Below are 15053 nucleotides of genomic sequence, written 5' to 3' on the forward strand. Positions count from 1 at the left end.
TTAGGAGTGCTCCACTGAAAGGAACTTGGGTGAGGGTTTTTATAAAGAAGACAAACAGACAAAGTAAGGAAACCATTTGATTGTCTATAGCTTAAGTGATTGCATAATTTAGGGAAGTCTACTTGGCTATGATTGGTTTTCTTCTTAATCTTGAGGGATTTACAGGATTTTGCTTTGCTTATGTAACCATCAAAGGCATTAGAGCCACCCCAGTCTAACATCTCATTGTTTGGGTATTTTAAAAGACACAATTTTATTTACCTTGAAATTCAATTTTATTACCACTGGAGTCTGTCCTATTTTCATGCTGATATTAATTTAAAATGAGGTGTAAACACGCCCATTTAGTTCTTCTAATTTCTTCTAATTTTCAAGTCTTTCCAAGACTTCCCTGCAAAAAAGTCACAAAACTTTCCTCCCACCTAGGGTGTTTAGCAGGTCATATTTTGAGGGCAGAGCACTCTGTTTCCGAAACACTGCTGCCATTTTTTTTTTTTTTTCCTTCTTCTTCAACTTTAGTCTTTCCCTGTATCCATTTTTGGCCACCTTGCTTTTTATTAGATTTTTCCATCCTGCCATCAATATGTTATACATTGATTTTTCTTTCTTTTTTTTTTTTTTTTTTTGGCATTGTCCAAAATATTGTTTTATTCTTTAATGGAAAAAAACTATTAATATGCAAATGAAAAGGGTCACATTAAAAAACCTGTATGTAAGAAACAGCCTCCAAGAACATCCAAGCAGCAAGTCAGAGGGAGGGAAAAACGCTTCAACAGCCCATCCGTTTTCTTCAAAATATTACTTGACAGGATACAACTCATTTCACTGGCTACGACAATTCATATAATTTTTCATTGTTTTCTTGAGACGCAAAAGTTCACTGCTGCAGTGTTTTCAAATGACCAGTCAAGGGTTACTTCTCCGTTAAAAAGGCCACTGGTAGGTTCCTTGGACTGGAAAGGACGTTCCTTCACCACAGAAAATCTGCTCCCAAGAAAAGAAAGCTGAAGTCTTTGCGGAGCCTCTCACAATTCACCTTTCTCCAGGTCGTCCAGCTCCACGTCACTCAGGTCAATGTCATCTTCCACGGGAAGCTCGCCGTCCTTGCCATCCCAGGGCTCCCTGGTGCTGATGGTGGGGAAAGCACCACCGCCTACAGGCGCCGTAGATCCCGCCCGAAAGACAGCTCCCTGAGAAACTCATTAATGCCTTGCTCACTGAACGATCCCTTTAGGAGAGCAAATTTCATCTCGCGTGCGTTAATAGCTGCCATAGCAGGGTATCCAAACCCTCCAATCCCCGGTGCGTTCTCTAGTTCAGATTGGGCTCCAGCTTCTGTCCACAGCCACCCCCACATTTTCTTCTTGTATTTGTCCGCCAACTTCAGAAGAACTTCCAAGTAAGAATTTCTGCCTGCAGCTCCTGTGTCAAGAATGTGGGGCAGCACGGCCACGACACAGAGCTGATGCTCCTCACACGTCTTCTTGGCGACGTCCTCGTTGATGATCTCAAGCAGCTCAGGAGATGGAGCGTTGTCAGAAAACAGATCGAGGGCCCGGGAAACAATGTCGGATCTCGTGCGTCCCCCGTCGTAATCCACAGGAGACTCACCTTTCTGAAATATCTTGATCGTAGGGAATCCCCTAATCCCGTATCGGCTGGCGAGAACCTGGTTCACAGTGGCATCCACAGCTGCGAGTTTCACTTTGCCTTTCGTTTGCTCTTTCACCTCTGTAGCGGCCGCGGCCCATTCTGGCTCTAGGTTTTTGCAGTGTCCACACCAGGGAGCATAAAACTCAACCATCCAAACATCTTCACTGTCAAGGACATTCTTGTCAAAGTTGTCGTCCGTCAGCTCAGTCACGTCCTTCTTACTTGAACTGTCACCTCTGCCTTGTTTTCCAGAGCTGTAGCCTCTGCCCCGGCCGCCAAGGCGGTCTTTCACAAGCTGGTGCAGAGCACTGAGGGCAGCGTCCACGATGGCTTCACCAGTTCTGCCACCCTGATAATCTTCTGGTTTGTTTTTGTTGGATCCAAAAATCTTAATGGTAGAAAATCCCTGAACACCATACTGACCCCCTAGGGACTGATGTTTGTCTGCGTCAACTGCACCAACTTTGACAACATCTTTCAAGGCAGTTGCTGCTTTCTTCCATTCTGGTGTTAACCTCTGGCAGTGGCCACACCATGGAGCATAGAATTCTACAAGCCACAAACTGTCACTCTGAATAACTTCTCGGTTGAAGTTTGAGGGGGTTAATTCAATTACATCATCACTAGACGAATACAGACCATTAACTGTTGTAAAGAGGGTACAGCTCATCAGACCAAGCACCAGGCGAGCCATGCTGAGCGCCCGCGCCGCCACACACTCCAGCCGCCGCCTCACCACCGCACCGCGCCCCGCTGATTTTTCATCTTGCAACCTTTGTGACTTGTTTATTACTTTTGATATTGTACTTTTTTGTGTGTGAATCTTAGAATTTTCACCCTGCACGCTTGTATCATCTGTGAATAAAAACAATTTTACTTCTATCTTTCCAGTTTGGATAACTTTACTTCTTTGTCTTTCCTGATTGCATTGTCTAGAATTCTTAGTACAATATTGAATAACACTGATGAGAATGGACTTCCTGGTCTTGTTTCTGACCTTAAGAAGGAAACATTCATGTTCACCATTAAGGGTGTATTAAATGTCCTTTATCAGGTGGAATAATTTTTCATTTATTCCCAGCTTGTTGAGAGTTGTCTTTGTTGTTTTAATTAATGAGTGTAGAATTTTGTCAAATACTTTTTGTTTGGTTCTGGAGATACTCACATGGTTTTTGAATTTTATTTCATTTATAATGTGTATTTACATTAACTGATTTTTGTGTATTTAATCAACCTTTCATTACTTGAGGAATCCCCTGGTGGCTCAGTCAGTAAAGAGTATGCCTGCAATGCAGGAGACCTGGATTCAATCCCTGGTTCAGGAAGATACCCCAGAGAAGAAAATGACAACCTACTCTCGAATCTTGCTTAGAGAATTCCATGGACAGAGGAGCCTGGTGGGCTACAGTCCATGGGGTCACAAAGAATTGGACACAACTGAGTAGCTAACACTTTCACTTTTTTTGCATTATTGGATAAATTTCACTTATTTCCAATATAATAATTCTTTTGTATGTTGCTGGATTCAATTTGCTAATATTAGTTGAAGACATATATAAATGTATGCTGCTGCTGCTGCTGCTAAGTCGATTCAGTCGTGTCCGACTCTGTGCGACCCCATAGACTGCAGCCCACCAGGCTCCCCTGTCCCTGGGATTCTCCAGGCAAGAACATTGGAGTGAGTTGCCATTTCCTTCTCCAATGCATGAAAGTGAAAGTGAAAGTGAAGTCGCTCAGTTGTGTCCGACTCCTAGTGACCCCGTGGACTGCAGCCTACCAGGCTCCTCCGTCCATGGGATTTTCCAGGCAAGAGTACTGGAGTGGGGTGCCATTGCCTTCTCCAATATAAATGTATACCTTCATGCAAATATCTATTTAGATATATAGATATAAATACTTGCTATATTGATCTATTGTTATTGACCATAATATGGGCTTCCTAGATGGCACAGTGGTAAAGAATCTGCCAACCAAGGCAGAAGATACAGGAGACGCAGGTTCAAACTCTGTGTTGGAAACATCTCTCTAGAGTAGAAAATGACAACTCCCTCCAGTATTCTCGCCTTGAAAATTCCATGGAGAGAGAGTCTGGCAAGATACAGCGCATGGGGTCAAAAGGAGTCAGACGCAGCTGAGCACACATGCACACACATGAATTCTGCTAAAGCTACATCAACAGGAATGTGCAGACCAGAACGACTTGCACTAAATTAATCTGGGATCTACCAGTCGCCTTTCAAAGGGCAGCATGAAATACAACAAAATGCTTTAAGCTGCAACTCCACAGGACAGGCACATTTGCATTGAGAAAAGCCAAGACCTGAAGAAAATCTGAGTTGTTTGGTGATGTCTAAAAACATGGTAGATAGATGTAGTGGGTGATTCCCGAACCAGGAAAGGACAAGAGAAGGATTCTGAATGTGGAAGATAAATAGGCATGAAAAAAATAATCTCTAAGTGACTCAAATATTTTGGCTGGAATCTTTCGTCAGTGGTAGCAAATAAGAAAAGTCAGGAAAACAAACATGAATCATTTTTATAAATGAGGCAATTTAAAATAAATATGAAAGAATTTAGGGCTTCTATTTCAGAGAAGAGCACAGTACAGATACATATCTGAGAGCTAAGAGTTCTGAAGTGCTTTCAAACTTGAGACTTGAAGCTAGTTCTAAATAGTTAAGAGCTGGGTTTTCTCCTTTTCTCTGTATTTTATCTTCTTTCTTAACCATATATTTCTTTACTTTTGTTCATTTTCTCATTTCCCTCTATTTTCCTACTAGATTACTCCTTATAATACTAATGTAATGAATTATAAAGTTGAAAGGGAACTTCACACTTTTAAAACAAGCATACGATTTATTTTCAATACTTACAGGCCCAGGATGGAGAAATGTAAGTCATAAAGATAGATAAAAATTATAATCTTGGTGTTAAATAAATATTGAGTTGGCCAAAAAGTTCTTTAAGGTCTTCCATGGAAAATGAGCAGACTTTTTGGCCAACCCAGTACTTCCCACTGGCTTGGAAATACTCATTATTTTAATCAATATGAAATGATAAAATACTTGTGAAATGACTCTACATCTTTAACATACTACTATTTTTTTTCATTATTCTCTACACATGTCTAAGACAGATCAACAAGAGAATGTCAGCTAATTCAGTCTTCAACTTGTATAAAAACATCTGAATCTATTTAGTTCTTCTCTTCCAACTGAATGTACGGATTTTTTTGGTTGCCATAAATTATTTGATCACTTATAAGGTTCATGATTCCATTTGTATTGTTTTGTGAGTTCATGAAGAAGATATGTATCTATTAGTTGGACTTGGCAGCAGCTATTATATATACATTCATATGAGAGGGTTTTACTTATCTGATTATGTTAGGTTATATGGCAAAATGAATTTGATCCATATAATTAAAAGCCCAATCAGTTGAATTTGTGTCCAAAAAAACAGAAGTTACCCTGAGTGGGTCTGACCTAATCAGTTGAGGTCTCTATTGATCTCTTACTGGCTTGGAAGACAGTAAAGAGCCATATATCAAGACTAAGGGGGCATGTAGCAAATCCCTGAAGGAGGATTCTAGGAGCTAAGAGTATCCCCAAACAAAAGCCAACAAGAAAATAGGAGTCTTAGCCACAGAAGTACAAAGAAATAAACTGTGCCAAAAACCAGTGATCTTAGAAGAAAGCCCCAAACTTCAGGCAATATCATATTCCCAGCTGAAACCTTGATCTCAGCCTGATGATATCCTTAACAGAGGACACAGTAAACCCATGCTTTGCTACTCCAACTTCTTCTCTGCCTTTCTAATGTGATAATCATGCTTTACATGTATTGTGAATTTACAAAGCATACGTTAAGGATTTTGACACCATCTCAAATTCCAAGCGACAACTGCGTCATTGATTTTCTATGCATTTCTCTCTTTTTTTTCCATTCCCTGTTTTACCTATCTCTACTTTTATCTTTGGGCTTCCTTGGAGGATCAACAGTAAAGAATCCACCTGCCAAAGCAGGAAACTCAGGTTCAATCCCTGGTGGGGAAGATCTCCTGGAGAAGGAAATGGCAATCCACTCTAGCATTCCTGCCTGAGAGAGCACATGGACAGAGGAGTCTGCTGGGCTATAGAAGAGTCTATAAAGAGTCAGTCATGACTTAGTGGCTAAATAACAACTTTAATCTTTATTATTTCCTACTTCTGCTTGCTTTCAGTTTCGTTTAATCTTGTTTTACTATGTTTTGTTTTGTTTTGTTTTAAGTTGGAAGTTTAGATTGCTAATTTGTGAACAATTTTTTTTTCTTTTAAATGTAGGTTTTGGCAGACAAAAAATTCCCTCTGAGAATGATATCCCTGCTTTCTATAAGTCTTGATATGTGGTATTTTTATCTAATTTCATGGCAAGTTATTTTCTTATTTCTTTGTGAGTTCCTCTTCCACCCATCGATCATTTAGGAGTGAGTTGTTTAACCTCCAAATAATTTGCATTTCCAAAACTTTCTTCTGTATATCTCTCAATTTGATTTCACTGTAGTAGGAGTGTGTACTTTATAGGATCAAAATGTTTTTATATTTACTGAAGCTTGTTTTATGTCCTAGAATATGTCCTATCTTAGAGAATATTTCATATGTGCTTGAAAAGTATGTGTATTCTGCCTCAGTTGAGTAGGGTGGTTTACAAATATCTATTATTTCTAGTTAACTTGCAACATAATCAGGTTTCTTTTTTTTTTTTCTTCTTCTTTTGATCTTGCCCCTCCATTACTAAAAGTAGTATATAGACGTCTCTAACTCTTATTGAGTTATATATTTCTCCTGTCAATTCAGTGTTTGCTTCATATATTTGGGCGCTGCTTTTAGATGAATATACTTTTATAAAAATGTTGTATCTTCTGGATGGAGGGACACTTTATCAATATCATTGCTGCTGCTGCTGCTGCTGCTAAGTCGCTTCAGTCGTGTCCGACTCTGTGCGACCCCAGAGACGGCAGCCCACCCGGCTCCCCTGTCCCTGGGATTCTCCAGGCAAGAACACTGGAGTGGGTTGCCATTTCCTTCTCCAATGCATGAAAGTGGAAAGTGAAAGTGAAGTCACTCAGTCGTGTCTGACTCCTAGCGACCCCATGGACTGCAGCCTGCCAGGCTCCTCCATCCATGGGATTTTCCAGGCAAGAGTACTGGAATGGGGTGCCATTGCCTTCTTCGATCAATGTCATTAACCCTCCTTTAATCATTTAAGCATGGTATCCTTTAGTTCCTTTAACATATGTATTAAAATGCTTTGAAATCTTAGCATAGTCTATCATCTCATCCACTTCAAAATGATTTTTATTTTTATCTCCATTTGCTACCCAGATGTATGTTATACTTCTTTATCTCTTTAGATGACTCAAATGTTATGTTGGAAACTGATCATTTTAGATAATACATTAGGAAACAGCTAACTTCTTCTCCACCCCCACCAGAGGCTGCTGTTGCTGTTTGCTTAATCATCTGTTTTTTTCTTTAGAACTTGGCTGAACTGATTCTGTGAAATCCCACCGCCACCCCCAAAATGTGCAACCTTCAATGTCCCTACTCTGATTCTCCCTTGCTTTTACCTTTTAATTTAGCTGCTTAGAGATTTCTCCTATGTCACCATAGTCCACTTAGGGATCAAAGGTTCTGCTTAAGTCCCTTAGTCAGTCAGATATTTACCTAGTAGCATCACATATGTGCACATGTGGCTTGTACTTAAGTTTCAATGAGTTTATGTGTTTATTTATGTTTCGCATTTAGCTAGGAACTTTTAGGTTGAATGTTTCCTCTGTGATCTCCCCAGAGTCTATAGCCTTGGGCATTCATGCATTCTTCCAGAACTCCAAGGATGTGTGTAATTTTATTTTTGAACCTGATTTTCAGGGAGTTACTTTTGAGTCAGAATAGTTCATTCAGCCAGTATTTGATTTAAGCCTCTTTTCCCAGTGAAGCTTCTGTCCTGTCTTAATAGATCTGTGTGTTCTTTCTTGGGTAATGCTGTAAAATTTGACCCAGGCCCTGCTGTGATTGCTCCTGAGTGGGTGCAGCTCATCACAAATGCACAGTCTTCCAGATTCAGAGCTTCTTATGATAGCAGAAGGGCTTTTTTTGGTTGTGCCTTTTCTTGGTTTTCTATTAAGCTTCCTACTATTCTACCATTTTGTGGACATTAAGAAATTATCATTTATGGTGTGGAGAATACTTTTGAGAGTCCCATGGACAGCAAGGAGATCAAACCAGTCAATCCTAAAGGAAATCAACCCTGAATATTCATTAGAAGGACTGATGCTGAAGCTGAAGCTCCAATACTTTGGCCACTTGATTCAAAGAGCTTGCTCATTGGAAAAGACCCAGATGTTGGAAAAGATTGAGGGCAGGAGGAGAAGGGCGTGGCAGAGGATGAGATGGTTGGATGGCATCACTGAATCAATGGACATGAGTTTGAGCAAACTCTGGGAGAGAGTGAAGGACAGGGAAGCCTAACATGCTGCGGTCCATGGGGTTGCAAAGAGTCGGACATGACTTAGCAACTGAAAGCAACAACAACGATCTCTGCTACTATCAAAAATGCCCTTAGTTTTTACTTTCTCCATTCTTGTTCTAAATGCATCCTTAGGCACAGTTCTGAAGCTTTTTATTCCTAAGTACCTCCTTTCATTCTAGTCAAAATCCTTATGTCAGTGTTTGGAGCTGGGGCCAAAGCAGAACCTGCTTTGCCTGGAGAGATATCCTTGCCCTTAGGGGTCTGGGTGAGTAGGGACTCAGTATTATTGGTCTGTAACTCCTAAAATAAAGTTTCCACCCTCTGAGGGAGGATGAGTAAAAAAGGGGGTTTTCACTGGGGGCTAGGAAAGCAAGACAGTGAAGTAACAACAATCTGCCCTTTCTGGTTTGAAACTGAAATCTCAAACTTAGATCTGGGAGAACCTATACTCCGTCTCTTCTTGGCTGTACATGCCATGGGTACAGGCCACATAATATGAAGCTGAGCTGAGCAACAGATTAGAGAGTAGGTTATTTTACTGTTTTTACCAAGATTTAGTAGATTTTCTTGAATGAAGGTTTCTCCATTTAGATCATTTGTACTCTAAGTGATGGATTTATAACATCTTCACCATTTAAACTGTTGATTTTGATGTGTAGCGGTTTGCAAAGCTTCTTACTGATAGATACCCCATTCTGAATTTTTTTAAAACAGTGTTGATTAAGAGATTTATGGTCTCAGTTCAGTTCAGTCTCTCAGTTGTGTCCGACTCTTTGCGACCCCATGAATCGCAGCACGCCAGGCCTCCCTGTCCATCACCGACTCCCAGAGTTCACTCAAACTCACGTCCATTGAGTCAGTGATGCCATCCAGCCATCTCATCCTCTGTTGTCCCCTTCTCCTCCTGCCCCCAATCCCTCCCAGCATCAGAGTCTTTTCCAATGAGTCAACTCTTTGCATGAGGTGGCCAAAGTACTGGAGTTTCAGCTTTAGCATCATTCCCTCCAAAGAAATCCCAGGGCTGATCTCCTTCAGAATGGACTGGTTGGATCTCCTTGCAGTCCAAGGGACTCTCAAGAGTCTTCTCCAACACCACAGTTCAAAAGCATCAATTCTTCGGCGCTCAGCCTTCTTCACAGTCCAACTCTCACATCCATACTAGACCACAGGAAAAACCATAGCCTGACTAGACGAACCTTTGTTGGCAATTTTCTCCATTGCTCTTCCAAATGTGTTCCCTCACATGCATCAGTGCAGCCACATCACTTCAATCTGCTATATATTATTCTTCCCTAGGCCACTTTGAACAGCTGAATCTTTACTGCACTCACAACATCTAATCCCTCACCAGAGTCCCTCACTTAGAATCCATAAGAGTGTGTCTTCTCTTGTCTTCATGGTTGTGAAAGTGAAAGTTGCTCAGTCGGGTATGACTCTGCGACCCATGGACTACAAACCCATGAAATTCTTCGGGCCAGAATACTCGAGTGGGTAGTTCCCTTCTCTAGGGGATCTTTTCAACCCAGGGATTGAACCCTGGTCTCCTGAATTGCAGGCAGATTCTTTACCAACTGAGCCACCAAGGAAGCCAAAGAATACTGGAGTGGGTAGCCTATCCCTTCTTCAGCAGATCTTCCTGACCCAGGAATCAAACCAGGGTCTCCTGCACTGCAGACAGATTATTTACCAGTTAAGCTACCAAGGAAACCTATTATCTGACCCAACCATAGCTGTGTGGACTGCATAGCTGCCACTGTTTTCCTGGTTACATTTTTTATCTTTTCTTTTTTATTGACTTATAGTTGATTTACAGTGATGTGCCCATTTCTACTGTACAGCAAAGTGACTCAGTCATACACATGAAGTCATTCCACTCTAAAATATTCTTTGCCATTATGATTTATCAGGATATTGAATACAGTTCCCTGTACTATACAGTAGAATTTGTTGTTTATCAGTCCTATGTATGATATCAGGCTGACACCTGCTAATTCCAAATTCCCAGGCCTTCTCTCTCCTAATCTCTCCCATTTGGCGACCACGAGACAGCTCTCCATGCTTACTGGTTTGTGTCTGTCTCGTGGATAAGTTCATTTGTGCTGTAGTTCAGATTCCACATATAAGTGATGTTACGTGGTATGTGTCTGTCTCTTTTGACTTACTTCACTTACATATGATAATCTCTAATTGCATCTATGTTGCTGCAAATGACATTATTTTATTCATTTTTATGGCTGAGTAGTATTCCATCATATATATTCATGATATCTTTTTAACAATTCATCTGTTGATGGACAATTAAATAGTGATGCTATGAACAGAGGGTTCCATGTATCTTTTTGAATGACTTTGTTTTTTTGGAGGGGGGAGTTGTACGTGTCCAGAATGGGATTGCTGGATCATATGGTAATTCTATTTTGACTTTTCTGAGGAATCTCCATATTATTTTCCATAGTCATACATCAACTTACATTCCTACCAACAGTGTAGGAGGTTTCCCTTTTCCCTTTTCTCTACGTCTTTCCAGAGGTTGTTATTTGTAGACTTTTTAATGATGGCCATTTTGATGATTTTGAGGTGGTACCTCATTGCATTTTTGATGTGCATTTCTCTAATAATTAGCGATATTGAGCATTTTTTTAATATGCCTACTGACCACCTATATATCTTCTCTGGAGAAATTTCTGTTAAGGTCTTCAGCCTATTTTTCATTCAGGTCATTTTATTATTGAGCTGTATGAGCTGTTTATATATATTATAGATTAAACTACCTTTTGACCTAGGTATAGTAGTGAAGATTCAGATCATATAAGCTCTTTATACAAGTTTACTACTTTCTCCAAAGTCTCTAACCTACAAAAGAAGAATGACGACTCAGAGTCTTCAAGTTCCTCTCTCCTTAGGCTTCTGTCCCAAGTGTAAACTGCCACTGGACTCTCAATTGCTCAATTGAAATGAATCTTTCACATATTTCACCTCACTTCTGTCGGCCATTAAAAGGTTATTGGCGTATTTTTCTAAGAGTCTAATTACTTACTCTCTCCATGAATTCCTCCAGATAACATTTCTACTTGGCCATATTCTTTTCAACAGTTTTTTTTTTTTTTCAATGTATTTTCATATCTTTGTAGGAAGCTGAGAATGTTTTATATATTTACTCCCTCTAATGTCTGTGTTATAATTTTAAAAACCTATTTCTTTCCTTAACACTTGTAGGAATTATATCTGTGCTTTCTTGTGTCTAATGTACAATTAGCAGTGCTATGATATACATTAAGTATATCATAGTTTAATTTTAGTAGAATACCAAAGTAAGGCACACTGGGGAAAGAAAATAAGGCAACTGTGCTGTGCTACTCCTCAGAAATAGTTTGGCTTCTAATCTTTGGCAATGCCATTATATAAAAGAAAGTTGGTATACTGTTTTAGAAGATCTGAATCTAGTCTTAGAATAGCTTGTTTCAAATTTAAATGAGCAACATTGTATGGAAGACTCATACAGGCATCACACTTAGTTGTTTCACTTTAATCAAGTCACTTAATGTCTTTGAGCCAATCTTTCCACATCTGCTAAATTAAAAAAAAAAAAAAATGGGAACAGGGATTTTTTAAAAGTCTCCTCTGTGTTAAAATACTCTCCTTTCTGTACTCTAGAAAGTCACTGATCATGGTTGACTGTAATTGACTTGCTGATGTCAGAACCTGGCTTAGTTGATAGTGGGAAGGTTGTCACTGCCAAGTCCCTTCCTTGTGGTTGAGTGCCCTTGGGAGCTGGCCATATTTGAGAGTTTACAGTATGACTTGCTCATAAGTGGCTATCCCATCTCTGGGGGCAGGCAGAACTTCCTGTCAGCAACTTTCTCTTCTCTTGATATGTAAGCTGATTTTGTATTTCAAGAATTCCAGAAAGTTTAAAAAAGTTCTGATCCAGCACATTCTACACTATTCAAAGAGAGCCCATAAGTATACTTTAAACTTTTTTAATACATTACAATTTGCTTATCTTACCCCATCCCCTTCTTCCACCACACACAACCTTTTTAATATGTCCAAGACTGCTATTATGCAGCTTGAAATTAGGGGTGGGGGGCTGGTCAAGGAGACCAGAGCCAAAAGCAACACCAGCACTAATAATGGATTCCAATTTGTCAAGTCCATGTAACCACTCGCCAAATAATGTTTTAAATGATTTAAAGAGCCCAGTGCGTATTATGGACCAATTCCCGAGCTATGTTAACTTCCACACTGACAAGTCATGTGGATTTTTCACATACTAATTTACAAACTCACCAAGAATGAATGAAAGGATATATGTATCTTTTCATTCTTTACAAGCAAATTATAGAATTCTTTTCCTTGACAGCATGACTTGGTAACCACATCAAGCTAAAACATATCTACCACATGAGTCTCCCTATCAGGTTACACTGAAAATGTTCTCCCTATAACACTCAATAAACAGGCTCATATGTGTACAGTAAACTTTGTTATATGTGCCTGGCTGAGAAACACCAGAGGAGGCCTGCGGAAGGTCTTTCAGCCCCAAGTCACTTGCTCATAGTTCAGTAGGAGGATGAATAAGGGGGCTTGGGGAGGGGTATTAATAAACTCAACAATGCTGTTTTTTTTGCCCATGAGTCTCATAATGCTCTATGCCAGTTTGAGCTATAAGGTGAGAAACCAGGAATTACAACTGGCAAACTCATTTGAGCACGTATTGAGTGAACTGTGTATGGTTCATTACTCACTGGGATAGGGAATTATCACATGCAAGTTGCTTTGTTACATACAGAACTTATAAGACTTAAAATCACTTTTTAAAGAAGACTTCTATTTTCATTCATCTCACGCAGAGATAGTGGGACTCAGCATTATGTAGCTCCCCAATAGTCATCTATGGATGTGAGAGTGGGATCATAAAGAAGGCTGGGTGCCAAAAAAAAGCTGCTTTCAAACTGTGGTGCTGGAGAAAACTCTTGAAAGTCCCTTGGACATCAAGGAGATCAAACCAGTCAATCCTAAAGGGAATCAACTCTGACTATTCATTGGAAGGACTGATGCTGAAGCTGAAGCTCACCTTATGAGAAGAGCTGACTCACTAGAAAAGATCCTGATTCTGGGAAAGAATGAAGCTAATAGGAGAAGGGGCAGTAGAGGATAAGGTGGTTAGAGAGCATCACTGACTCAAAGGACATGACATTGAGAAAACTCCAGGAGATAGTGGAGAACAGAGAAGCCTGGTGTGCTGCAGTCCATGGGATTGCAACAAGTCGAACTTGACTTAGTGAAGGAACAATAACAACAAATTTCAGAATGAGGCTTCTGCTGAAAGCATAAAAAGATTATGACTACTAATATAGAATTGCCTGGAAGCTGAGGTTTTCTGACCAATTTGGCATACCATCAAGTAATACAGTAATACCCCTAGAACCCCTAGGCTGAGATATAAGATATAAGTGTTACTTTCACACACTCTTCCAACAACACAAGAGATAGCACTACATATGGATATCACCAGATGGTTAATACTGAAACCAGAATGATTATAGTCTTTGCAGCCAAAGATGGAGAAGCTCTATACAGTCAGGAAAAACAAAACTGGGAGCTGACTGTGGCTCAGATCATGAGCTCCTTACTGCAAAATTCAGACTTAAATTGAAGAAAGTAGGGAAAACCATTAACCATTCAGGTATGACCTAAATCAAATCCCTTACAATTATACAGTGGAAATTACAAATAGATTCAAGGAATTAGATCTGATAGACAGAATGCCTGAAGAACTATGGATGGAGGTTCATGACATTGTACAAAAGGTGGTGATCAGGACCATCCCCAAGAAAAAAAAACACAAAAAGGTGAAATGGTTGCTAAGGAGGGCTTCCAAATAGCTGAGAAAAAAAAAGAAGCTAAACATAAAGGAGAAAAGGAAAGGTATAAGCATCTAAATGCAGTTTCAAAGAATAGCAAGAAGAGATAATAAAGCCTTCCTTGGTGATCAATGCAAAGAAATAGAGGAAAACAATAGAATGAGAAAGACTAGAGATCTTTTCAAGAAAATTAGAGACATCAAGGGAACATTTTATACAAACATGGGCACAATAAAGGACCATATTTTATGGCCCTTACAGGAGCAGAAGATATTAAGCAGAGATGGCAAGAATACACAGAAGAACTATACAAAAAGATCATAATGACCCAGTGTGATCACAATGGTGTGATCACTCACCTAGAGCCAGACTTCCTGGAATGAGAAGTCAAGTGGGCCTGAGGAAGCATCACTAGGAACAAAGCTAGTGGAGGTGATGGAATCCCAGTTGAGCTATTTCAAATGCTAAAAGTTGATGCTGTGAAAGTGCTGCACTCAATATGCCAGCAAATTTGAAAAACTCAGCAGTGGCAACAGGACTGGGAAAAGGTCACCTTTCATTCTAATCCAAACAAAGGTAATGCCAAAGAATGTTAAGACTACCACACAGTTGCACTCATCTCACATGCTATGAAAGTAATGCTAAAAAGTCTCCAAGCCAGGCTTCAACAGTACATTAACTGAAACTTCCAGATGTTCAAGCTGGATTTAAAAAAGTCAGAGGAACCAGAGATCAAATTGCCAACATCTGTTGGCTCATAGAAAAATAAGAGTTCCAGAAAAACATCTACTTTTACTTTATTGAATATGCCAAAGCCTTTGACTGTATGGATTACAACAAACTGTGGAAAATTCTTAGAGAGATGGGAATACCAGACCACCTGACCTGCCTCCTGAGAGTTCTGTATGCAAATGAAGAAGCAACAGTTAGTACTAGATAGGGAACAACAGACTGGTTCCAAATTGGGAAAAGAGTACATGAAGGCTGTATATTGTCACCCTGCTTATTTAACTTATATGCAGA

The 15053-nt window shown here is 39.8% G+C and overlaps 1 protein-coding gene across 1 annotated transcript; it reads right to left on the bottom strand.

Moving 5' to 3' along the window:
- Positions 1-1004: 1004 nt before the first annotated feature.
- Positions 1005-2399, bottom strand: LOC104987110 (protein disulfide-isomerase A6-like). Its single transcript, XM_010837878.1, is given in 2 exon segments — positions 1005-1174; positions 1177-2399. Coding segments are annotated over 2 exon segments (1320 nt in total). The 5' UTR covers positions 2348-2399; the 3' UTR covers positions 1005-1025.
- Positions 2400-15053: the final 12654 nt, after the last annotated feature.

The sequence above is a fragment of the Bison bison genome, unplaced genomic scaffold (assembly GCF_000754665.1).
Source record: "Bison bison bison isolate TAMUID 2011002044 unplaced genomic scaffold, Bison_UMD1.0 scf7180017864084, whole genome shotgun sequence".
Lineage (NCBI taxonomy): Eukaryota > Metazoa > Chordata > Mammalia > Artiodactyla > Bovidae > Bison > Bison bison.